We start from the raw sequence: 26238 nt of genomic DNA, 5'->3' as shown, positions 1-26238 counted from the left end.
TTAAGTGTTCTGCTCTATTATGTCCTTTTCCACCTTACAGGTGACAGACACATGCCCTTGGCTCAAGGAAGGGCTTGAATGTGTCTTCCGCAAAGCAATGTCATCAGCTTCCACCTTAAAGAAACTGGTTTCAATTCTCTCTAGGTCATCTGTCCCAACTTTTATTTTCATGCACAGCAGATTGATGTATGTCTCGTAGCGGCTCTTCTGCAGGGAAAGACAAAACAGAGAAAAAAGCTTGGGAACAGGGACAGGCCACGGCATGTGTGGAAAGCAGAGGCGATGCCATCTGCTACTGCAGGAAAACACATACTATATTATCAGGATCCCACTGTTCACACTCTGCAAAAGCTATTTAATGACAGCACAATGTCTGATCTAACCAAAGCCTTCAAAGACTTATTAACTTGCAGTTCAAAGGGTTGAGGAAAAAGCGGATGGTTGTGCAAGACTCTTGCTTTTACAGGTCTTGACTGCCACTCTGATTGTTTAAGGTGGGTACTGGAGGCAACAAAAGACCAACATAGAATAGAATCATAGAATCATAGAAATACAAGTTTGGAAAGGACCTACAAGATCATCTAGTCCAATCGTCCTCCTATCACCAATGCTGCCCACTAAGCTGCTAAATCATATCTTGTAGCACCTTGTCCAGGTGCTTCTTGAACACCACCAGGGACTGCCTCGACCACTTGACCACTCGACCACCTCCCTGGGCATGCCATTCCAGCACCTGACCACTCTGAGAGAAAAAGCTTTTCCTGAATTCTAATCTAAATCTCCCCAGGTGCAACTTGTGGCCACTTCCTTGAGTCCTATCCTTAGTTATTTGAGAGAGAGGCTCACCGTCTCCTCACCACAACCTCCCTTGAGGAAGTTGTAGAGTGCAGTGAGATCTGCCCTGAGCCTTCTCTCCTCCAGACTAAACAACCCCAGCTCCTTCAGCTGCTCCCCATAAGACTTGTGTTCCAGACCCCTCACCAGTTTTGTTGCCCTCTCTGGACACGCCCCAGATGCCTCGATGGGCCTCAATGTCCTTCCTATAGTGAGGGGCCCAAAACTGAACACAGAACTTGAGGTGCAGCCTCACCAGAGAAGAGTACAGGACAACCAACTCCCTGCTCCTGCTGGCTACACTATTTCTAATACAGGCCAGGGTGCTGCTGGCCTTCTAGGCCACCTGAACACACTGCCGGCTCGTGTTCAGCCAAGCATTGATCAACAGTTCCAGGTCCCTTTCCTCTTTACAGTCTTCTGGGCACCCTGCCCCAAGCCTATAGTGTTGCATGGGGTTATTGTGGCCAAAGTGCAGATCTGCTTCTTCCTGACTTAAGACATTCAGAGTGCCCACACTCCTGCCTGCCTGTCTGAGAACAACGCTGTGAGGATGTCCCTGTTTAGCACATGGAAAGTTCCTCTCGGTCGATATAAATATTTCTGCTTGCATTGTTTTCATCCAGTAATTCACTGTGACCATTAAGCTGTGCCCCCATTGCTCTTCACAGAGGACAGCAAAAAAAAAATGGAGGCAATCTCTTCTCTGCCTGGCATCATTTCAAGACTAGATGGGACCTCTTTTTATGGACTTATGTAAAACCCCAGTCCTTTTCTCTAACATCTCAGAGGAAGCCTATACTCACTTCTTTGTCAGCACAGAGAAACAAGCATTTCTAGAGTATATCTCATAAAATAGATTAGATGAGTCATGCTCTGGAACTGCCAGCTTCTTCTTGCAGACTGAAAAGGGAGCCTAGAGAAAAAGCTTGGATGGAGACTACTCCTCTGCAGATACCAAAAACAAAATGTCTGGAAAACAGGAGGCAGCAGCATGCAACTATTTGAAAGGTTGGCACAAACACAAGGGAACCAGCAGCCACAAACTATGGCTCTGGTGATTCAGGCTGGACATTACATGGTGTTCTTTCCCTAAGCGGGTGGTGGAGCCCTGGATTGTGGGAGATGGGAGATTTCCATCCGTTTCCAGGGATGGCAAGAAAATACCACACTCAGCCCAGGCTAAAACTGGGAATAATCTAAGCTCCTGCTGAAAGCAGGAACAGACCCTCCAGCAGTCCCACCCCATTGCCACCTCTGTGGCAGGATTTCTGCCTTGTGCTCAACTTTCTCTGGAACAAAATATCCCATTTCTTCAATTAAATGCTACTGAGACTTTGCAGAGCATTTAAACTTAGCTACGTGCATCCTCAAAAAGTCTGCAAGCACCTGCAATGCTGGTTTTGGCTCTATTTACAGTAACAGTTACAGCAAAACAAGATTAATACTCCCACGGTTTCCTTTAGCTTTTTCTGAATGTTTCTGGAAAAGGCTGATGTGCACTGAGAACAGAATCCCTTCCTTATTTGGGACCTGAGGAAATTTCAAGTTCCAGAACAGTAAAGGAAGATTTTATTTCTCTCATCACTTTTCCAAGCCTTGTGTTAGAAATCACAGAGGGGAGGAAATGTCATTTCTTTTTATAGATTCAATGGAAAACAGTGAGGCTTATCACTGCCACATAACACACATCTAGCATGTAAGCCCTTCCCTTCCCTTCCCTTCCCTTCCCTTCCCTTCCCTTCCCTTCCCTTCCCTTCCCTTCCCTTCCCTTCCCTTCCCTTCCCTTCCCTTCCCTTCCCTTCCCTTCCCTTCCCTTCCCTTCCCTTCCCTTCCCTTCCCTTCCCTTCCCTTCCCTTCCCTTCCCTTCCCTTCCCTTCCCTTCCCTTCCCTTCCCTTCCCTTCCCTTCCCTTCCCTTCCCTTCCCTTCCCTTCCCTTCCCTTCCCTTCCCTTCCCTTCCCTCCCCTCCCCTCCCCTCCCCTCCCCTCCCCTCCCCTCTCCTCCCCTCCCCTCCCCTACTCCCAGGCTTACAGCATCCACTCTGCAGTTCTCAATTCTCCTCAATCAGCCAAGATATCATTTATCACAGAAAAAATGAAAGTTCCTTTACCTCAAAAATTAGGTAATGTTCTTTGAGCCTGTACTCCTCAGCCTCTTTCGACTTGAGGCTCTTCTCTACAGGATGTGATTTATGCTCTGCTAATTCGTCTGCAATCTGCTTCATTTTATTTTCATGAGATCTCAGCTGTTCCTCCTGCCGAGAGAATTGTGTCAGGTATTAAAACGTAGGAGTGTAACACCCAAGTGCACCGCCAGCCTGTTGACATGGGATTTGTCTATGCAAGGACGTAAGCCTTGCTACGGGAAAGGGGTGCGTACCCTGTGCTGGGGCCAAAGGTGTGCAGCACATTTGAAAATTCATCTGATAAGGAGCAGCTGAAACACAGGTATTTGAGGAAGATCAAAACTCATGCATCACAAGTGCCAGGATTGGATTTCTCTGGCACCTGGGCTTTTATAGCATCATGAACACAAAACCTCTGCATCTTTTAATAGCCAGGCAGAACTAGCTGTGTCTCAAGAGCTTGTGCATCTGCTCTCTCTGGAGATAAAGTATCCTCCCTGTCTGGGCTCTGACATCTGCTCAGCAGATAGAGCTGTATCTCCGTTCTAATCATTTCAGGCTCAGGCTGTCCTCTCCCTTCCCCTTTGCTGAGGGCCAGTGGCAGAATGTCCCCATTGTCTGGAGGTGATAAGTCATGTTTGGCATTCCCTAGACACTGCAAACACGAGTGGCTTTTTCAGATGGCAGCTACCTATTGCTCTTTGCTAACAGAGCCTTAGGCAGCCATGCTTTGGTGCACTGCATTCCCTGCTTCCAGTAAACCTTCTCCTCTGAGGCTCTGCAGCTTTCCAGACTAAAAAAAAAAAATAAGGTGTCACCTCTGGGTGCCATGTCATTAAAAAAAAAAAAAGCAATAAGACAGAATCAACACCCATTGAGGTGTGTGTGTGTACATAGGGTTGCTTTATATTCATTGCAATAGAAGCATCATGCAGACACCAGAGTTTGCTGTGGTCTGTCCAAATCTCCCACTCTACACCCCTACTCCTGCCCTTACACAGTGTGCACTTGAGCGGGTGCAGCCTTGAGCACCTTAATGTGTCTGCTAGGCAGAGCTGGGGGAGCTGCAGATGAGCTCAGTGTGAGCTGCATGCTGATGGGTTGGCTGAGCACCGGGCACCCCTCCATTGCTCCTTCTGTCACACTTTACCTGGCACAACTTGGTCATGGATGAAGGCAGGAGTGGGCGGCAGAACTTCTTCATTGAGCAGATTGCAGCTGGAAAGGCTGGGGCAGAGAAAATGGCAGCAACGAGGTTGATTCGCAGGATCCAGGACAGCATTTCTTCTTTACTTCTGTTACAGAGGATGGGAGGAGAGATAGGAGTGTCTACAAAGGTTCCTAACCCAGGACCAGCCAGCTCAAGACAGCCCTGGAGCCACCTGCTTTCCCGAGGGCTATTGGTGGCTTTTCTTTGAAGCCATTTCTGTGCCATCCTGAGTAGTGAGAAGGAAAACATTGGCTAACTGGCTCCTCTACATTGTTCCAATGATTTCAGGCCTGTTGTCTGCCTACATGAAGCCCTGGGAATTCTGCCTTCCTTAATACCTCCAGTTGTAGTCCCTGAAGATCTGAGGTAATCCCTGAAGATGAGAGGTAGCAAGGTGGCAAGTGCCAAGAGTACCATACTCTTTGGGGAGTGGGAGACACATCCTTGTCCATGGGGCTCCATGGACAAGGATGAACTCTTCAGATGTTCATGGAACTCTGCCCGGGGTCCCTAATCAGATCTGAGCACTGCTCAGGTGGGATTTCCCTGCAAGAAGGTTTTCACTGCAGAAATTCAGATGCCAAGATTTAGCCTGATGTTAGTACCCATCCCAACTTCAAGACAAAATCATTTCTCACAGCAGGTGACAAAGAAAACATTGAACAGGAGATGGCTCGATCACACTTGACACTTTCTAGCAAAGCGATTTTCCTCTGCAATGGACTAAGGAAAGAAGAAGATATGGTCTGGCTGGTGAGCTCTTTAATGAGCTTTAGTCACCTTACCCATCAAAGGCTGATGAGAGGAACTGTCAGCTCCTTAGTTCAAAGCACCATATACATGTAGATTTTTTTCTGCAGACTGACAACAGAAGTTAGTAAGGGGAGAGCCTGCAGAGAGGACACGCACAAACTGGAGATAGTGGGACATTATTTAGTGGCACAGTGATGTGTTTTGGGCTGGTTGGCTACTGCAATCCCAGCTGCTTGCACAAATTTTGGCAAGGTCAGTTCTATGTGGCCACCCCACAAAAGGCAGTTAGCACTGGGATGTAATTTTTAAACTCTCTAAACAAATTTTATAACAGTTGTACAGTTAAGTATGAGTGTATCCAAATGTTCCCATCCTGCTTTTGAAGGGGAATGGGAACTCCATAGTCTGTCAGGCAAACACATTTATAAGTCCAGCCCCAGAGATCTTCTCCTACAATGCAAGTCAAACCATGCTTTGGAACCATTCTGCTTTGCCAGCTTCCCTTTAGTCCTTTGGCAGCACAACCTTAGCTGAAGTCTACAGGATTTTGCCAGAGCAACTGTGGAAGCAGGCTTTAGGGCAAAGGTAGTCTGTGAAGGACTGCAGTGCTTCAGGTGTTAATGCATGACGGGAATGAAAAGAGAAGCCACCTTCCTCCTCAGACCTTCACCTCCCATCTCATCCTGCTCAGCCCTACTTGGTGACAGACGAGAAAGGCTCCAGGACTGGCACACAGTTGCCAAGCATGGCAAGTGGGAACTGTGGCCCCCAGATGAAGTCCCTTGCACAGTCTGACAGACCTCACCCTAATCTCTCCTGCTTAGCACCTTCCTCCTCAGAAGTCTTTTTTCCCCCAGAGTTGTCCCTGATGTGTGTGCTGGTCTGGCTGGGCAGAAGAGGCTCTGTTTGTGGCTGGAAGTCAGGCTGCTGGTCCAGGCCCTGCAGGGAGAGCTGGTACTTACGGGGCTTGGAAGAGAAAGACTCTCCAGTCAGCTGTCTTCAGTTTGAGCACATTGGACTTCTTGCTGTAGTCAGAGGCTTTTGTGGCTAAGGCGTGGTGCACACGGATGGCATTTTTCAGATCCACTTCAGAGAGGTCTTTGTCAGGTTTATATTCATCCTGTGAAGAAGGAACGTTAATTGGATAATGACTATGCTAACATTTGCGGGCTACTTTAATGAACCTGCCTTTTTCTCTGTGCTGTAATCACAGATTACTGAGACCAAGAAAAGCACTGCTTTGTACAGTAAATGCTAGGAGTTGATAATGATAATAATTAACATCTGGCAACTTCTTCCATCATTAAATTCACTGTGAAGATGTGAAGAAGGAGATGAAAGTTTTAAACATAATTATCAATAGTTCTCTCTAACACGGCACACGCCTGAGGCTTTTGGGGGATGACACAAGATGGCTAGGTTTCTGCAGAGCTTCACCCACAGTGCACAGCTCATGCTGAGATGCAGACTCTGGATGTTGGCAGGTATCAGCAAATGAATTCCCATCCTGCAGCTGCATCACTCCACGTGGTGAGGGGTTTTGACTGTCTTTGGCAGCCCTGGAACAACTATTCCTAGAGCCAATACACCTCTGTGCAGGTGTGGGGTTTTCTGGACACTAGCCACTGTGTATGGTCCACCTGAATCATGCTTGGTATCTCCTTAGTATGTGTGAGTCTTTGGAATGGTCTTTCATGTAATTCGTTAGTCAGACACTTGCAAATTGCAGCAGTATTTCCTGTATTCCTGATGCACTTTCTTCATTGAAGGATAATTTCACAAAACTAGGGAGTATAGAAATAACTATATAAATAAATATTATAAACAGAAAATACAAACATGGTATTCCAAAAATCTGGGCATAGCACTTTTTAGGAAAAATAAAGAGTTCAGTCAATCCCATTTTCAATCCCAATCAAGTCAATCCCAAATACCATTTGCTTTCCCAGAAACTGAGCTGATGGACACTTAGAGCAATACCCTCCCTCCCTACCCTCTCATCAACTCAACAGCTTGTCCAGCTGGGGGGTGAGATGATGGATGGATGGATGGATGGATGGATGGATGGATGGATGGATGGATGGATGGATGTGAAAAAACCTGTCCCTGGCTAAAACAAACCATCAACCTGCCCCCCAAGTGCCTGCCTCTGGTTGGTGAGAAACTGCAGGTGCTGTGTTGCAGGGCCCTGCCTAGTCACATGGAGACACATGCTGGTGCAGCCCTGTGATGGAGCTGTGTGGTTGTGCTGCAACCTGGTGGAGACCAGGACTGGTGGAAAGAATTGCCTTTTTGGGTAGTAACACTGTCTGATGGCATCTTCAGCTGCTGTGAAATGACCGTGTCAGAGGCCAGGTCAGGCCAGGGTATCCCTGCAAGGGCCTGCCATTCCTGCTGATTACTGTGCAAACCTACAGGACTAAGTCTGTCTTATGTTTTGTTACAGGCTACAGTCTTCTGGTTGTTCTCTGGTGTCAGGTCACAAAAGTCTCCCCTGTGCTGCCTCCCAGAGCACAAAGGTCCAGCATAACCCAGCCCATGGATGTGGCTCATCCAGAGCCCTGCTCTTGATGGGAAATAGGCTTCTGAAGTCTTTCTTTCTCTTCTTTTCTAAAACGATCATCCCAACCAGGAGAGTGACTGCTGCACTGTATGTGATGCTTGGCTTTGTGCAAAGAAATGTCATGGGGCCCCAGGCCCAGGTTCCAGAAATGTCTGGCATGGGATCCTGTCACATGCAACTGCCTTTTGAATGTGAACCACAAAGAAAAGCCCTGGCTTTCCAGCACAAGAAGAGGTGGGTGCTGCAGGCACCCTGTGTTCAGTATGGGTGCATTGCATGGCAGTATACACAACCTTTCTGCAGTGCTCTCCTGCACGGTTAAGTGGTTTGGAGCTCCTCAGAAATTCAAACCATAGCTAAACGTCTATGCGCAGCGGAGATGTCTGCAGGAGTCACACTGTGTGTTTCAGTAGCCAGAGGGATGCACTGTGAGCCTTTTAAGAAAGAAAACCGAATGCTTTGACATATGAATACATGTATATTACTGATATGTTACTCCACCTGGCAGCAAATACGTGTTTGAGGAAGACTTTGCTGCTCAAGCCTCCTATATTGTAGACGCACATCCAATTCTGGATGTTTTTCCAAAGGATCTCTTGGGATCTGAATAAAATGACCAGGAAACCCATGATCCCTTATTTCAAGATACATGTAGGCTTTCTAAAAATACGGTGCGAATAGTTAGGCTTAATGGCATGCGACAAGAAACTTCCACAGATGAAAACTGGTTTGACAAATGCAGATCTTCATGTTGAATGGTACCATCATTTACTGTCTCTGCTGATATCAGGCTTACAGGACTTAATGTAGATGTAGGAAAACCCAGATTTATTTATTTTTTTTAAACCTGGGCCCAGTCAATCAGGGTAAGGTTGAATCAAGCAGGTTCTCTCTGCCTTGTGCCCCTTTTCTGGTGGCCAGGTTTGCAGGAGCACATGGTACTGCAGGATCACTTCTGCATGTACCAGCTGTGCCAGGAAGCTCATTTTAATGCCTGTGCTGCAGGAGGCATGAAGACAGGCTGAGGGAGTTGGGGTTGTTCAGCCTGGAGAAGAGAAGGCTCCAAGGATACCTAACAGGAGACCTCCAGTACCCAAAGGGCGCCCACAGAAAACCTGGGGAGGGACTCTTTGTCAGGGAATATAGTGACAGGACAAGGCTTAATGGTTTTAAACTGAAACAGCATAGATTTAGATTAAATATAAGGAAGAAATTTTGCACTCAGAGGGTGGTGAGGCACTGGAACAGGTTGCCCAGAGAGGTTGTGAATGCCCCATCCCTAGAAGTATTCAAGGCCAGATTGGATGGGGCTTTGAGCAACCTAATCTAGTGGGAGGTGTCCCTGCCCATGACGGGGGGGGTTGAACTAGATGATCTTTGGGTTCCCTTCCAACCCAAACCATTCTATGATTCTATGACTTTCAACCCAAACCATTCTACAGTTCTATGACTCTATATGTACTGCTGCTGAGGCAGGGAAATCTTTGTGTGAAGCCTCCACAAATGGCTCTAAAGTTACATGATGCTTTATCATGGTGCTTAGGCACATGGTTTAGTGGATGATATTGGCTGTAGGGGGACAGTTGGGCCAAATGATCTTGGAGGTCTTTTCCAACCTTAGTAATTCTATAATGCGACACACATGGAATGGGAGCCTTCACAGTGCCCAGCACTTATACTGGTGTGTAGCCTTCCCTTGGAGAATAATTCCTTGCCTTTCAGCAAAGCATGCCAGCTTTGCTTCACAGCCTACAGCATCTTCTCTATGTTTTGCCTCAATACCTTTCTGAGCTTTAGTGGAAGTTTAAGCACGTGCTTAAGCTGCTGGGGAAGAAACATATCCAAAGGCATAATAGTAACATACATGTAGATGTTTTCAGTGAAGGGATTCTGTCTTAAATCTCAAAGAAAAATGATTTATACTAAAGCATTAATAGTGTCTTGCCATATCTAGAGGAAATGCAGGCAATGTTTTCTACGTGCTATCATATGCTAATATTAGTCTCACCTTTTTCCAGTTGTGGTGCTACGCTGCTATATATTTGCTGGCAAATTTGGTATCACAGCATTGGTGAATTTTTGCCTTTTATGTCCTACATTGTTCACATAAACACTTGTCACTGGGAAATGGGCAAGGTATGATGTGCTACGTTGCTTCAGTTACCCAAAGCCCCCAGCCCTTGAATGATGATGGTGTTTATTTTTTTATTTCTTCTCTGGCTGAAGGGTATCAGCCATTTCAAGGGTACGTTTTGGGGATGTTTTCTGCAGGAACTGAGGCCATGTGTGGATGCTGTGTTTTGGCATCCCTCCAAATTCATTTAATTTACTTTTCGTTTAATGTTGATGACAGAGTCCCCATTTATCTGTCTCTTCTGCCTAAGCAAAGGATCTGCTCAAACATGTACCACCACCCCCTTGACTGGGCTTCCTTTCTGCCATGACAGTGCTCCATGATGTCTTTGGTTTAGTCTTCTGAGGCAGCTCTCTGCTACTGTCCACTCCAATGTGCAAGGGGTGGAGTGGCCACAACTAATACGAGCTCTTCAGCTCAAAGTTTGTTGTTGTTGTTGTTTTGTTTTGTTTTGCTTTGCTTTTCAAGAAAAAATCTCTTTCTCTTGTGCCTGCTTTTGTATGACACCTGGATGGGGTGAGAGTCCAGCACATTGATTCTGCTGTCCTCTCCTCCAGACAGCAATGAAACGAGTATTTTTCACAGCACTCTTCTGGAGAAACTCGCTGCTCATGGCTTGGACAGGTGTACCCTTCACTGGGTAAAAAAATGGCCAGGTGGCATAGTTAAATCCAGATGGAGGCTGGTCAGCAGAGGTGTTCTCCAGGGCTCAGTGTTCTCTTCAACATCTTTATCAATGACAAGGGGATTGAGTGCACCCTCTGTACGTTTGCAGATGACACCAAATTGGGAGGTAATGTTGAGCTGCTTGAGGGTAGGAAGGCTCTGCAAAGGGATAGGCTGCATAGGCTGGACTGATGCATTGAGGCCAACTGTATGAAGTTCAACAAGACCAAGTGCTGGGTCCTGCACTTGGGGCAAAACCACCCCATGCAACAGTGCAGGCTGGGGAAGAGTGGCTGGAAAGCTGCCCAGCAGAAAGGGACCTGGGAATATTGGTCGATAGCTGGCTGAATGTAAGCCAGAAGTGTACTTGGGCGGCCAAGAAAGCAAAGAGCATCCTGGCTTGTGTCAGAAATAAAGTGGCCATCAGGACTAAGGAAATGACTCCGTGCTCAGCTCTGGTGAGGCCACACCTCAAATACTGTGTTCAGTTTTGGGCCCCTCACTACAAGGAGGACATTGAGCTGCTGGAGTGCGTCCAAAAAGGGGGTTGTTTATCCTAGAGAAAAGGGGGCTCAGGGGAGACCTTATCATTCTCTACAACTACTTCGAAGGAGGTTGTAGCAGAGTGGGGGCGTCAGTCTCTTCTCCCAAGCAATAAGTGACAGAAAAGAGGAAATGGCCTGAAGTTGGCCAGAGGAGGTTTAGGTTGGATATTAGGAAAATCATTTTCACTGAAAGGGTTGTGGAACAGGCCGCCCAGGGAAGTAGTTGAGTCACCATCCCTGGAAGCATTCCAAAGACATGCAGATGTGGTACTTAGGGACATGGTTTAGTGGTAGACTTGGCAGTGTTTGGACTTTATGATCTTAGAGCTCTTGTCCAATCAAATCAAATGATCCTATGACTCTATGAATATAGGCATGGAGCTACAGAGATTTGTCATGCTGCAGCTTGTGAGGGGTTTTTCCTCATTTTCTTCAGCTCATACCCACTAGCCTAAAAAAATATTCAATGAGGAAAACAAACCACTTCTCTTCAGTCTGGCCATTAAGGTGGCACTCCAAGTAGCACTGCTATGGTAAAGCCTGCCTTCACAGGACATGTCCCTGGCTCAGGGCAGTGCTGGAACTCTTCCATGGGTGGGGGCTGGAAGGGCAGCCTTGGGGGAAATGCTGAGACCTGCACCCTTTCCACTACTTCCATACAAAAGCATCTTGTGCTTTATAGCCCTCCATCATTCCTCTCAACACCCCTCTATGTGTGATGATTAAGGGTTATTATCCCCATTTCACAGAGGTGAAGTAAGTTGCCAAAGGCCATGGAGTGAATCAGTGATCAGTGTGGATTAGAGCGCAGGAGAGGTGTGCCCGGCTCCCAAGCATGCATTTCTTCGTCAAGACTGTGCTGCATCCCTTTAGGGGATCAAGCAATTGCTTCAGCAGACTGTGCTAGAACATGCTAATCCAGAAATTAACACTGGCAAGTCAATGATATGTGACATCTTTACATCAGTGAGTTTATGGATGCTGCCTGAATTGCTTCTACCAGACTGCTTTCTTCTCATCCAGCCAGTCAACCACACACCCACCCACTTTTCTGCCCGTCTTATCCTATTCTTACCTCTCTTTGCATCTGGCCATTCCTTCATCTGTCTCCCCAGACCCTCCCTCCCTCCTTCTCTCCCTCCCCCTTTTTCTCTGTCTCTCATTTCCAGTCAACTTGCTCCCCTGGACTTATCTGCATTGCTTTCTGAAATTTTCCTGTTAAAGACCAGATCCTTGGTTTGATCTGAGAGAAAAATGGATGAGGCTGAACCTGTACTCCATGGTGTCAGGTGTGTCTGGAAGCAGGTACTTTCTCCTCTATCTTCGTGTACAAAAATCTCTTCCCAGTGACTTGTACTCAAGCCAGGTTCTATCTTATATTTACGTGCAGGCATCTTCTGCTGAGAGCTTGGGAGCCTTGCACACGGCTTTCTTCCTGTACTGTGCAACTTTTTAGCTCTGCAAACCATCCCATAGGCAAGAAATTGCACTAAGAATAAGGCTGTTTACCCACTTTCTGTTGTGAATACTGGGAATGCTTGAAAGTGGCAACCTTTTTTTTCTTTTTCTTTTTCTTTTTTTTCTTTTTCTTTTTCTTTTTCTTTTTTTCTTTTTTTTTTTTTTTTTTGTGACCTCAGCCATTTGTCCTGTATCTGCAAAGCCCAATCAATATTTTGTCTACAGCCTAATCCAGCCGAAGGAGTACTTTGAGGAGGACCATATACAGTCTGTCAGGGACTCATAACTAAGAAACCACTCTTTACCCAAATCTTTGGCCCAAATGTTTCTCAGGTTATTTTTTGTTGTTCTTAATGGACAATGTTATGTTCTTACGTTCCTATTTCCTTGAGGCACCCTCAGCAACTCCCGTACCTCCTGCATGACTGACACATCAGTAATGGCTGTTATTTTTCAGACACCTTTATAACATAGTGTTTTTAGGTGTGTTGCTTCTTTAGTCCTTCCTGGTAAAGAAAGCACTCAGTCTTTTAACCATTTTCTCCTGAAGGTCATCTAGATAAGAACACTGATTTTCTAACAGCTATTTGTCTCTGCCAATCTCATCCCCACTCTGTTTTTAAATTCTAAGCTCCTAATACTAGCATAACAACCTATGTTAATAAAACAGCCAGGACAGATACTGTAGCTAGCCTTGTATAACAATGCCAAAGCCCAACCCCCCCACCCTCTTCAGCAGCAATGAAACTCTGTCTTGGTCTCACTGCTCCTTCTAACACTGTCAAAGCAGTCAGGAAAACCTTCAGTAAAGTGGATGTTGGTCCAGCATGGCAAGAAAATTCTATCCCGAATGTGTATTTCATTCCAAATATATCCCCCTCAACAGACTCATACCTAGACCTAAAAGTGCTTGGTGAAAAACTCATTTAAATCTAACTGCTTCCTGTGATTTTGATGAACTTCTTTTCTTTTCTTTTTTTTTTTTTTTTTCCACAGAAAAAAACGACCCAAAAAAAGGTGCTAGTTAAATCTTCATGCATCATCCATGGTCAGCATGGGGACCTCTTCATTGAGCTCCACATGGAGATTTGTGTTGAGAAAAGAAGCTGGGATGCAAAAAGAGTGTCAGTGACCAGTGATTTCATGATGGCCAGACTTAAGAGTGCTAGAGATGATCTGGGCTCTCCTGTACACTGCAGCTTCCCTCAGCTGCAGGAAAGAGTAGCGAGGCTGTTAAAATACCACTTGACTAAGAGCAATCCACATGGTAAATTACAATTAGCTGCTACCAGATTTCTGTTAGCTTTGTGACCTGTGCCATAGGATCTGGCACAACATGAGAATCGTTGGGTTGTGCTAGGAACAATGAGTCATAATTCCATACTGCCCTGAGGATCTTTCTGCCTTTCTTATATAATCCAAAGTTTGTTTACTCTCATTGCTTTGGAGATAATACTGCAATACATAGGAACATCTACCCATAGGGAATGCTGTTTCAGCAAGGTGAGTTCAATGGGTTACTGAACAGCATGTGCTACTAAAGTAGTTCAGACCTAGTTCAGTGGGTTATGCTGCTTCATGATGAGTAGACATTTGGCACCCCTGGTTGACTCTTACTAACATTCAAGTGATGTCCTATTCAGGCTCCTTAATATTTCCACAGAAAAGACTATCCATGGAAATCTTCCTAGCATCCAAGGGTTTTCAAAGGCAGAGAGGTGAATGCCATAGCATGCATGTAAGGTCTTCCATGGTAACTTTGCATCCCATGGGAACCTGGGATTTATACTCATGTTGACTCAAAGATGGCTGTGGAACAGGGGAGCTGGAGAAAGCTATGGAACGGAGATGAAGAGAGGCAGAAAACGTCTCTTGGGATCCCATGGAAGGACCCAAATTGGCAAGGTTGAAAGGAGACAAAGACCTTTAAGCATGGGGAATTCCATACCAGCCTCACAGGAGGTACTCATGCTCAGATCTATGCCAACTAATAAAACAATAGCCAGGACAAGACTGGTCTGATGGTCTGCCCCCTCCACTTCCTAAGGCATGTCCCACCAACATCCTAATTCACCTTCTCCATATCTGTTCAGTCATGCTCCCCAGTATCCCTTATTTGTTTATACTTCTTGCTTACACTTCTGCAGAAGTCTTGCCTCTACATTTCCTCTTTCATATTTCTTCCTGTGTGACCTTCTTTTGAGACTGTGCCCTTAGCATGAACACCATCATCAATAATGGCAATCTCCAGCTCTGTATACTGGTCTCTGGAGGAGCTCTGTATACATCCACACATGCACTAGGACAGTGATTCTCCTCTGCATGCATGTATGGGTTTCCTACTTAGGACAGCAGGACTGCTTTGGACACAGCATGAAACAGCAAATGGGACAGTCCACCACAGTTACCTTTTGTAAATAAAGGATGGTCCCTTTAAGCACAGCATAAAATTTCTTCCAACCTCTTCTTCCTCTGGGAGCTAAAAAAGGAAGAACAACTAATTATACACACCTGCTTCTGTCGTTAGTACTTGACCTTCACATTTCTGGCAAAACCAACCCTTTCCTGACCCACCATAGGCATGTACTGATGCCCGGACCTCACACACCTCCAAGCTACTGCTTATGAGTGGCTTGTCATCAGGGACATGTCAGTTGACAGAAATGGGAGATGCAGCCTCCCCATGAGAACACAAACAGGTCAAAACCAGAGACGAGCAGGTACAGACCTACCAGTGGACACATACAGGAAGTCTCTCTGTTCCTCCAGACATGGGTTTGTATTCTGTGAACTAAATGCTTGAGGAACAGAGACATTCCCTGAACTCCTCTGGTTTGGATGAATTCGTCAGACATACCCTGGCTATGGAAGCTTCAGTTCCACTGAGGGGGGAGCATTACCACCCACCGTCTTGATGGACCTGGGGAAAGAGAGCTTGCTGGAAGCTGGAGAGGGGTGGGAGGTGAGGGGAGCCTGTCTACACCACCACAAGAGAGCTGGTCCTCCAAGGCATGGGCTATTAAGAAAGTGCTGGAAGCAGGAGGCCTTTGGTGGTAATCTTCTCTACTCAAGACTTTTAATTGGCTGCAGTGACTGGGCCATCAATATCAATTAGCAAAAGAGGTCATCCAAGGTTTCATTAAGCACTGCTCATTAACAGTTCCCAAATGTATTTCCATTTGACTTTTGTGTAATACCATATACTGACAGCAGAGCTGTGAGACAACCTGTTCACCAGCACCCTGCACATGGCAGAATATTGACAGGGCCAAAGCTTTGACGACCAGACTGTCCCCAAGGTCAGTGTTCAGGTGGACAATTCCCGTGCAACTAGCCTTGACCTATTGCTCATAACGTAGGAGTCAGGGTTATGCCCATGAACACAATGGAAGACCAGGTCTATCTGTGTGGGACAGGCACTGTTAGGTTCTTTGCCAGTGATAACAGAAGACTGAGGTCTCCTGAAACCATCCATATCTGCGAATGTCTCAAAAAACCCTCCTTTCCCTGTGTGCTGGTGCTCATGGATCTGGGGGGGGTTCTCTTTTGTGTTTCCTGGGGTACAGTGAGGAAATGCCACTCCAGCAGGAGAGCCAGGGAGAAGGCTTGGGCAGGGCTTTTTACTTCCTGGGGCACATCTTCTGTCCCATTAACACGTACTTCTCTTCCCATCCATGTCTGCATGGGTTTTGCGCGTGAGGACACCGTGCTTGTAGGTGACTGCATTCAGCGCTTGGGGGATGTCCAGGAAGGGGTTGCTGCTGTCAACAATCCTTGTCACTTTCTTTGCACTGGCTCCAAATTTGTCGTCTACCAGCTCCGAGAGTGATTTCCTCAACTCGTCCTCATCACTTGGAAACAAATTCAAAGAAGAGATTGAGTGGAGGACAAGTGGGTGGGGTCACAGTGTGCCCTATTTGTTTTGGTTTAAAAAGGAGTTATTTTTCACAAGACTAGTCAAGAAAGAAAAGGAAACGAGACCCAGAGACTGTAACACACCAAGTGTGCCAATGGTGGTGATCTACATACAGCAGAAAGGAGCATGGGTGGCAGGTTAACTGTCCCAGTGGCCTCAGTGTAAGGTCACTGAAAGCAAGGAAGGGTTAGGTGCTTGTCTGAACACCAGGGATCTTCAGACACAGCACTGCTGAGGACTACATTCATTCCACAGAGAAAGTCCCCAACCCTGTGCATCACATTCAGAAATTTAAAGTGGTCTTTGGCTGAGAGCCAGGTATCACAAGGGATTCTCAACCTTTCCTGAGGCCACAACTGGTGTCTCCTAGATACTGAAGAAGCTTTATGAATGTCCTCAGTATCTCTGAGGCACTAAAGCTCTGAAGACATTAGGGAGATGGGCCACTTTGATCAAACAACAGACTCTGGAATAGGTTATGCATCTCTCCCCATTTGTGTCCTCAGGGAAGGCCAGGAGAGAGCAAGAAATGCTGGTGATTTCCATACAAACTTCTCACAGATCTCCTGGTCATGGACTCTGGACAGCAGCGGCTGAGCAGCTCCAGAAAATGTCCAATGATTCCTCCAAACCTACCTCTTCCTGTTTGAAGTGAAATCTAATTTGGCACATAGAAACTAGAACCTACATGGGAAGTAGTATTTTCCCAGGGTTTCTGGACATTAAGGAGGACAGCAAACATGGAATTTCTGCCTGTCATGATACATGTTTGTGTCTAAATGACGTGGTCACCCCAGATTAGATCAGATTAGATTAGATTGGGAACAAACCTCAGATGAGGACTGAACCAGAGTTTAAACCATTAGATGGGATATAAGCAAGAAAATACCACACTTTCCCACCTACAGCTAGTACATGACGAAAGCATCAGACAGCTCTTGGAAGAGAAGGATGATTTCTCAGCTCTTGACACCCACAGGAGTCCTGGGGCTTAGGCAGTGCCCAGACACCACACTTGGCTGGGGAGTTAGTGGGGACCCGTTCTCAGAACTGCACCAGAGAGACCCCCCTGAACTCTTGCCTGCTGCTGGGGTGCTGGCCGTGTGTCTGCCTATCTGGCTGGGCTTCATGGGCAAGTGCATTGACATGCTGGATGGCCACTGGGAGAAGGCAGAGGGTCTGGTACCCCGCGTCAGGGAGCATCTATTTTGCATCAGGGGATCTGAGAGGGGTCCTCATGTTACAACCTGTGATAACGCAGGACACCCTGCAGCAAGCAAGGCAGGTCGCAGGCCTGAGTGCAGCAAGCAAGGTGGTGCAGGAAATCACATGGGCAGGGTGGCAGGGGCAGGAGAAGGGCTGGATGCTGCTGGCTGGCTCTATTTGTGCCCTGGGGGTGGCTATCCCTCCGACGTGCCCAAGCAGGGCAGCGTGAGCTCGCAGTTGTGTAAACGCCGCCCGCAGCCACCCAGCACATGCACTCCCGCTGAACTCCTTACATAAAGCACCCTGCGGGCACCCGTTGTGGAACCAGAGAGCTCCCTCTGGTGACCACGTCCACCCACCGACCAGCCCTCCAGGGCTACATCTCCACTGCAGCGCTCGCCCTGGTGCTTTTCTCACAGATTCGACATAAGATTGTTTTTGAAACCAGTCAGGAGACTTCTTATGTCTGCAAGCTCAGCCCAGGTAGCTGGGGATGGAGGTGGAAGCAAGCCATGTCCAGACACTTTTCTGGCAAGGACAGGGTACGGTGAACATCAGATGATGGAGCTAATGGCCCAAAAGGTCCTGCTCAGTCTCACAATTCTCTGGAGACAAAACAGGTCTGAGACCAAGTGGGAGAAGAGAAGAGGTGTTCACTGTGTTACCTTAAGGCCCTGAGTCTGTCATGGGCTTTTATAAGGCAGAGGTAAGAGTGGGGTTGTAATGGTGCTAGGGAGCAAACATCTCCCATCTCCTCGCTGAGGGTCCTGGCCTGTGCTGTAGGCAGACGGTGGTCAGCAGAGAAGGGGAAGAAGGGCTGAGGAAAGTGCTGTGTGAAAACATCATGGAGGCCACCACACTAGCTGTTCCCAGACTTGTCACCTTGTTTCGGGGTAACAGTAGGTGAGTCAGGTGTCTGTGTAAAGCTGAAGGGGAACAGATTTATTTTCATTTATTAGTGATCTGCAGGAAGAGACAGACTGCATTTGAGTTTGTGGATTGCATAAAACTGGGTTGTGAAACTGATATTTGTGAGGGCAGGGCCACCATGCAGAAGACCAGGAACCTCACTAAATGCAGAACGGACAAATGCAAAGTATTCCACTGGTGTGGTGTGGTCCTGCAGAAGGATATGCTGGGACTGACAGGCTGGGGAGCAGCTCTGCTGAAAAGGCCCTTGGGTTCCTGCCAAACAGCAGGGTGAACAAGAGCCAGCAGTGTGTCCTGACAGAAAGAAAGGCCAAGAGCATTCTGGGCTGTATGAACAGCAGCACGCTGAGGAGGCTAAGAGAACTGATCATTCTCCTCTGCTCTTTACATCATATCTACATACGGCAATTTTGTTGAGCCTCAAATACAGAGAAGACATCAACAAGCTGGAGAGAGTTCAGCAGAGGCCATCAAGATGCTCAGAGGCTGAAGTACTTGCCCTGTGAGAAGTGACTAAGAACTGGACTTGTTCAACCTAGAAAAGGTATGTCTTTGGGGGACCTCATAGTAGCTTTCCAATATCTATGAGGAGGTTATCCAGTAAACAGAGACAAGCTCTTCACTGGAGGACAAGAGATAGTGGCTGTGAATTGAACCAGAGGTTTCAACTGGGTGAGAAAAAAATGCTACTACCAGGATAATTAAACACTGGTGCATAGACCCAGAGGGGCCTTGGAAAGGCCAGAAAACCCTTGGAGGTTTTCAAGATGCAGCTGAACATAGCCCTGAGCATCTGGTCTGAATTCAACATTTGTCAACACTTTGACAGGAAGCTGGGCTTGAGACCTCATGAGGTCCCTTCCAGCCATAACAATTCTCCCATAGTGATTCCAGAAGGAACTGTGTGGAAGAGAAGGGAGGTCTTGGTGACCAAAGTAACCCCAGATCTTGAGTTTCTCGAGCAAAGACCATGCTCTGAAGCACCTGAAGAGGGACTGGCACTTTCTGGGCATAATAGAAAATAAAGGGGACTTTCCCTTCATTTAGATTGTGCCATTTAGATTGTGCCAACCTGAATGATTCTGATTCTATTCTATGATTCTATGGAACCTGCACCCACAGACTGCCACCAATCTCTCTGTCTGCTTTTGTGTCTAAACCATAAATAAACCCAGTTTGCCTACAGGAGGGATTTCAGTACTTAAGAGCTTGGCAGGGGATGTTCTGAAAACTTCTGGAGCTAAAAGCAGGGTTGAAGACTTGTCAGCTACTTTGAAAGATAGTCTCTTTCTAAAATGCTTAACATATACTTACATGGCCCATTCCAGCTTCTCATTCTTGATGGAGTTATACAGTGTCTGCAACAAGAACATGGTATTAGCTGTGTCTCTAATAGTAGACATGTCTGGTTTGTGGAGATCATTTCTTCTACACCCTGTCTGTGTTCTCAGAGAGATACCTTCACTTCTAAAATGTCCTGGAGAAGTATTCGCTAGTGAGCAATACAACTGCTGTCCTCCCAAACCCTTTGTTATCTATAGTTTGGACTGAACATGTCAGGAGTATAGGTGTTTGGCAGCCAGCCTTGCTGAAGAGCCCATTCATGATATTTTTGCTAAATTCTGGGTGCTGAGCCCAGTCCTGAGTGAACTCTGGCCTACACAAATTTGATAGAAATGTCTGGTATATACCAAAACACCTCCTATGTCTTAACTAGGGGAAAGGGACAGTGGAGGCTTGAACACTGCCCTGAGAAGCAGGAGAGGGATGAATAACTTTGTGGTTCAGCTTTTCCAGTTTCTCCTGGGAAAACTCCCAATGACTCCTCTGAGGCACTAGGAGGGAAAGAACGGGTGAGAAAAGCAGAACGCACGGGTAGCCCTCACCATACTGAGGAATGGCATAGGGTGAGGTCTGCTAGTGGGGAAGTTTATGTCTAAAGCTTGTCATGACATCCCTGATGTGAGGCTAGCCCCTTCAACTTCCTTCCATACAGCAAAAAACAGAGCAGGCTGGTGTACCTGTGGCAGGTGGAGAAAATGGTGGTGGTGCTAAATCACATGGAAGGAGAAAATACTTTCTCTAACCAATCTTCCATGTTACTGAGCTAGTTATCTTGGAGTGCTACTTATAATTACATGGAACTGAAGGCAGAGAAAAGTATCTGTGCCAGACAGACGTATTTCTGGTACTTTTTTTTAATGTACATTATCTGGTATATCACAGAACTACCATGGTGGGATGGGACCCCCAGCATGCTCTGAGGGCAGATAAATCCAGGAATAACCTGGATTACAATTCTAATGAAATAAATGTGTGATAGAAAATGCTGACTCAAGGGCTCTGAGTGTCATGGTAGGACTCGGTTACACTGCCATAATAACGACAGCATCCCACTGTCTCTGTGTGTCATATTACCTTCAGCAAATCCTTTGCAAAGTCCTTCCCATCATTCAGCCCATCCAGGTTTGCTATGAACTGTTGACATGACATCTTTTTGCCAATATTCTGCAAGGCAAAGAAGCAGCACATTAAACTTCTGGAAAGTTTTGACTTTAATGAGACTGTTTTTTAAAGAACAATTTTATATGTAGTAGCAAGGCCTGGGTTTGCCTCAGAAACTCAAAGCTAGATGCACATCTTCTGCTCTTATATTCTATTGGGATCTTTGATTTATTTGCTCATGCCAGCAACAAAACACTTAAAATGACCTCTTCTAATTGTATAGATAAAACACCTGAAAGCAACCTCCAAGTCTCGCTCCAAACTTTCTCATTGATTTCACCTCTGGCCTCCAGGTTGGCCCTGGTACGAGGTCTGTGCTTCGAAACTCAAGACAAGCACTCAAACCATCTTTGAATATTGGAACTGGGATGGGCCTCCAAGCTTACAGTATGGGAAATTGTATGAGCATGCAGTGTCAGCACCTGAAGACAACCAGCGCTGGACAATGATTGATGAAAACTGTTATTTTCATTGTTGTTACAAGGAGAGATAATCCAGCTACTGGTACTGTGTGAACTAAGGTGCTGGGCTGTGTGAGGGCAGTGCACAGACAATCTCAGTCATCACCAGCTAATGCCAAGATAAATTTGGTGCCGCTACTGCCAGGTCATCTGGAGTTTGTGATATTAGTCTGTGACATCTGTCTTCCCAAACCTTTTACCCCTCACCATATCCAGGTCACTTTCTCAGCCTGCAGGGGTTGAGGGGCTGGAGGCAGACAGCCTTTTTCCTTGACTCCCCCTGCAATCGTACCTTTCCAAAGGACTGGAACAGAGGTGTGGAGGGGGTCAGTGAGAACTGTAGGGTTCAGAAAAAGGAGTCTGATATCACAAAGAAAAGATACATGTCTCCAGTGTCATGCCATATCGCAGCCTCCACACCCTCAAGCAAAGTCCCCAGGAACAGCTCTTGTGGTGATATCACATGGAGTGGACAATGGAGGTAGTGAGAGGAGAGCAGGAGAGACGAGGTACCACCACTGGTCCTAAGGTTGAGCAAGGGCCCCACTTAGGGACTCAATGAGGAAGAAAAGGAAGGCCCTCACTGGAAGGGGATGAAGTTGCAACAGATGATCTAAGAGGTGCCCTGCACAGTAAGGTGTGTTTTCTGTGCAAGAAAATAATGTCTTGAGAGAGACTGATGCCAGAACCCCCTGGGGTTTCTTCCCTGAGGAAAGCATCAGCAAAGAGTGAGGCCCTGGGATTAACCCACAACAGCCCCCCCCACCTGCCATCTATGTATGCAGACACACATTTTGGCATGGAGCTGATGCTGCCTTTGAGCAGCTTTGAGCATTTCTGTCTGAAATTCTTGATGATGCCTCCTGTCTCCTCCATGAGAGGTCAGGGAAAAGAGAGAAAAAGCACTGTTATGAATCTGCAGTGCCTCGGGACACTGCAGTTGGCACAGTACAGCACAGCATGAGGCTTGACTATCTTTGCTTTCTCACAGGAAAGCCCCACAGCTGCTGCCCATAACTGGACCCCGTAGCTAAATGCTCCTGCCGGACAGTGCTCAGTGGCTGAACCAGGCACGGGGAACCTGCTGGGAAGCCTGCAAACATGCTATGTTTCTTCAGCAGAGGGAGGGGAGGTTTGTGTACTGGCTGGTTGGTGAATTACAGCAAAACAAACAAACAAACAAACAAACAAACCAGCCAGGATCACAACAGGCATGGGGGTGGAGAAAGGAAGGAGGGTGAGAGAACACATTTTTAAAAAGGGGCTTTGGAAGATACTCAGGTGTAGCCTGGTATTTCTTGGCTGTTTCCAAGTCCCAGCATCAGGAGGCTGTGCAGGTATGTATGGATGAGGGAACACTGGGTGCTCAGTGGGAAAAGAATTGCCATGTGAAAGTCCCAGGAGAAGGAGCAGGCTTCTGGTGGCCAGAGGTCATAAAGGGTGGCTATCTGGGGTCTCTCCCCAGCCCTCCCTCTGTAAGGTGTTTGAGTTTCTGGCTGGAGGCACCAGGCATCAAACATAGGTACAAAGTGGTGAGTAGAGTGCATCCACAATGAGCTTCCCAGCATAAGCATCCTGCCCCTGACAGACCCTGCTTTTACTCAGGCTTTCTTGACCTTCCTCAAATACTTATCTCCTGGGGAAAACAAACAAACAAAAAAAAACAACAACACAAACTACATATGCTGCATCATGAGGGTGAGGGTTGCTGGTCTGACTGGACAAAGGGATCTGGTAGTGGATTTATTTTAGGCCGCAGAATCAAAATCAACATGCTGCAGGGAATGATCCTGCAGACTTTGGATGACAATGACCCCTAGACCACACAAAGCTACTGTGGGCAGACTGGTGTCACTCTGCATGTGTCTCCAGTGGCTGTTTGTCAGAGCACTTCAGCTTTCCGAGTGCTACTAACACACATAGCTAATGAGAAGTCACAAGCTTGTCTCAAAGGACGATATCATAGTGTTTTTAAGACAAATAGTGATGCATGTGGTGTTAGGAGCTGCCACGGGTCCCATTTTTATGCTCTGTCCAATGGCCATGAGAGCTGCTGGTTTGCTTTTTGAAATGAATGCTTAAGCTCATTGCATTACAGTGTGAGCATACGAGCTGGGCTTCAGCAAAGTACTTGGTACTCTGAGGGCAAAATGTAATTGAGAGTGCTGGTGATGAAGAGGTGTTGATTTGTCACTGTCCTTCCATGGCAAGCAGTTCTGAACAAGGAGGAAGAAAGATATGCGTTGAAAAGGAAACATCTCCAAGCTTTGTCTCTGAGGGTCAAAGATAGAGCACAGGAGTACTTTGTCATAACATCTCCTGGAGCTCAAACAGCACCAGCAGAGCATTGTGCAGTGCTGGAACAACCTGGTTTATATTAAAAAGCTTGCAAAGTTTGCTGATAACTGTTGGCTTTTAACAGCAACTCCAGAAATCATGTGATTCTATGAAAATGGAGCACCTCATTTTAAAAATAGTATGTTTGCAGGACCATTTCAAAACAGGGTCTGAATGTACCTGCAGTAGAAAATCAACAGTACTAAAGTAGAACTATGGTGTGTCCGTGTGCAAATCTCATGTTTTAAAGCCAGTCTCATCACTTTTAGTCCTGAACTCAGCATATGTGATCATCAGTACTGGGATGGTGAACTAGGCCACTGTGGAGACACTACTGTAGACAATTTGCCATTTAATGAGAAACATCAACTCCCCCCTCTCCTAACCAAAGGGATGTCCCACTCCGTGGCAATGTACAGGAAAACACTGAAATACATACACAATATTAAAATAAGAAATTTAAAAAGAAAAAAAAAAAAAAAGTGATATGTAATATACCAACAGCATATTTAACAAAACAAGGAGTGAGAGATCACGCCACACAGTTCCAGGTATCCTGCAATTTCTCTGCACAAGGAGGATTTTATGTGACTCATATCAGTTGCTAATGGGCTACCAAGTAGTGAAGGACACTCACTGCACAACAACTTAGGAATCAGGACAAACAAAATCTCTCTCTTTTTTTTTTTTTTTTTTTTTAATTTTAACACAGAAAAAAAAAAAGAACCAAAATGAACAAACAAAAAAACCCAAGTCAAATGCTAGTGCTTTAAAGTAAAACACTAGAATGACTGCACTTACCACCTGGTAAAGGATTAAAGAGCAGAAAGAGAGGTTCCAGAAGCAGAAGGAGGAATAAAAAAAGGAGGAGAAGGAGAAGAAGAAATTAATGTTACACATGGAAAAATAAAGAAAAGATTTTTCAAAGAAAAGTTCAGGCATTTCTACACCTGGTCAAAAGAAAGATGCATTTTTCCTTGCCTAGATAGCATGAGATAATTTCTTCTCACCAGGTCTACTAGGCAGCTTGTCAATGAAAAATTGAAATTATAAGGTTTTGGAGGCTTTTTTTTTTTTTTGGGGGGGGGGAGGATTGTTTTTCTGTTTGTTTTTATTTTTCCTTTTCAATAATTTCCACCTTCCCAGACACTTTTTGGATTTTTTTTTTAATTAAAACAATCAGACAAAATTATTTTCCTTTTGAGTGAAGGTGCATTTTGTCTTCTGCTATTGTCTGCTTTTGCTGTTGCAGTAAATGCCTTGATAAAAGTATTTCCTTGGCTCCAAACTTTCCTGTTGAAGGATGAATGTTATGTCAGACCCTCCCGGAAGCTGGGCCCAGTGCTGTCCCACCACATGCAAAGACACTTTCCTAGATATGTTACTGGCAGCCATGTGGGAGTGAGACAGTGTGATACTGGTCACAGGCTGCCTGTTCCCAAGAGGATGAAGCTGTGGCAGCTGTAGCCAGCCTGGTGTAGGCCACAGTGCATATCTGGAAAGGATGCTCTTGCTGAGATTAGTAATTCCCTCCACCAACTGCTGCATTCAAACTTTGCCACGGTGTGTAATGATGGGGAGGGTCTCCCAGCTGGACTGTCAGGATGGTACCGGTGAAGCTGGCGGCCTTTGCATCTTTGCCATCATAGGTGAAGAGCACTCATGCAGTGCTATCTTCTTACTCTTACAGAAACAGGCTCTTCTCAAAGGTGATTATAAACCAGTATACAAAAAGTGAGGTTGTGGCCTACTGCCATCTCATTAAAAGGCTCATAAAGATAAATCAGGGCAAGTCTCTGCAGATGCACAACTACTTTTTACCAGCCGGAGGCAGAAGAGGACTCTGATAATACAGCTTGGAAATCATGGGACTGTGGGGCAGAAAAAGGGACTAAAACTAGTGCGGGTTTCATACATGCAGGCTGCTGTAACAAGCCTTACACACATCCACGCACCCACACCCACACCCTCCTACCTCCCAGCTTCACAGAAGCCATGGGGAGTCTGTGGCTCCAGGTCTAAGATTTCAGAGGGGTTAGGAAAGAAGGTGCTTCAGTGACCTGAGATTGGAAGAGTTCCTCTAGCCCTGTGCACAGTCCTCTGAGGCTCACAGCCGTGCTCTATGTCTGCACCACAAGGCTGGAGAGCAGGAAGGAGATCTGTATAAACAGCGCCTACATCTTCCCACAGCAGTGAGCAGGGCACAGTCTGCGCATACTCCCAGCTGAACATTACGGCAGGGCTCTCCAAGGGAACACAGCATCCCAGTGTGTCCCTTATGCCCAGTCCCATCTCTCTCTGCAGTGACTCTTCCTCCTACTCTGCTCTCCTCTCTATACACTGGGAACAATCTAGTTGATGTTTCAGGAATAAATCCAACTTATGCATAGCCTCTGCTGTTTTCCATCCAGCCACACCTTTGGGCAGTGAGCTCTGCTCACCCAGCTCTTTATCCAAAGGCCTCTCTGATGTGATGCTCTCCAGTAGTTTTCTGTAATGCCTTGGGGAAAAGGAACAGCTGGGATTTGCTTCATGTTCTGGGAATGAATGATCAGATCTGGTCCTGTAAGAAACTAATGATTCCATTGCAGTTT

At 46.3% G+C, this 26238-nt stretch overlaps 1 protein-coding gene across 1 annotated transcript in view; it reads right to left on the bottom strand.

The window, feature by feature from the left end:
- Window positions 1–26238, bottom strand: part of PSD2 (pleckstrin and Sec7 domain containing 2) — a gene marked incomplete at both ends in the record, with an annotated part of 47154 nt that continues 20916 nt past the window's right edge. The window contains 8 exons of the mRNA XM_084295442.1: window positions 1–207; window positions 2946–3089; window positions 4111–4255; window positions 5886–6043; window positions 14698–14768; window positions 15950–16140; window positions 19656–19699; window positions 20760–20849. Of these exons, the coding sequence (XP_084151568.1) occupies window positions 1–207; window positions 2946–3089; window positions 4111–4255; window positions 5886–6043; window positions 14698–14768; window positions 15950–16140; window positions 19656–19699; window positions 20760–20849 (1050 nt within the window). The remainder of the gene's footprint in view (window positions 208–2945; window positions 3090–4110; window positions 4256–5885; window positions 6044–14697; window positions 14769–15949; window positions 16141–19655; window positions 19700–20759; window positions 20850–26238) is intronic.

Source organism: Netta rufina, assembly GCF_964035555.1.
Source record: "Netta rufina genome assembly, chromosome: 14".
NCBI classification, from domain to species: Eukaryota; Metazoa; Chordata; class Aves; order Anseriformes; family Anatidae; genus Netta; species Netta rufina.
This window is presented reverse-complemented; position numbering and strand designations above follow the sequence as displayed.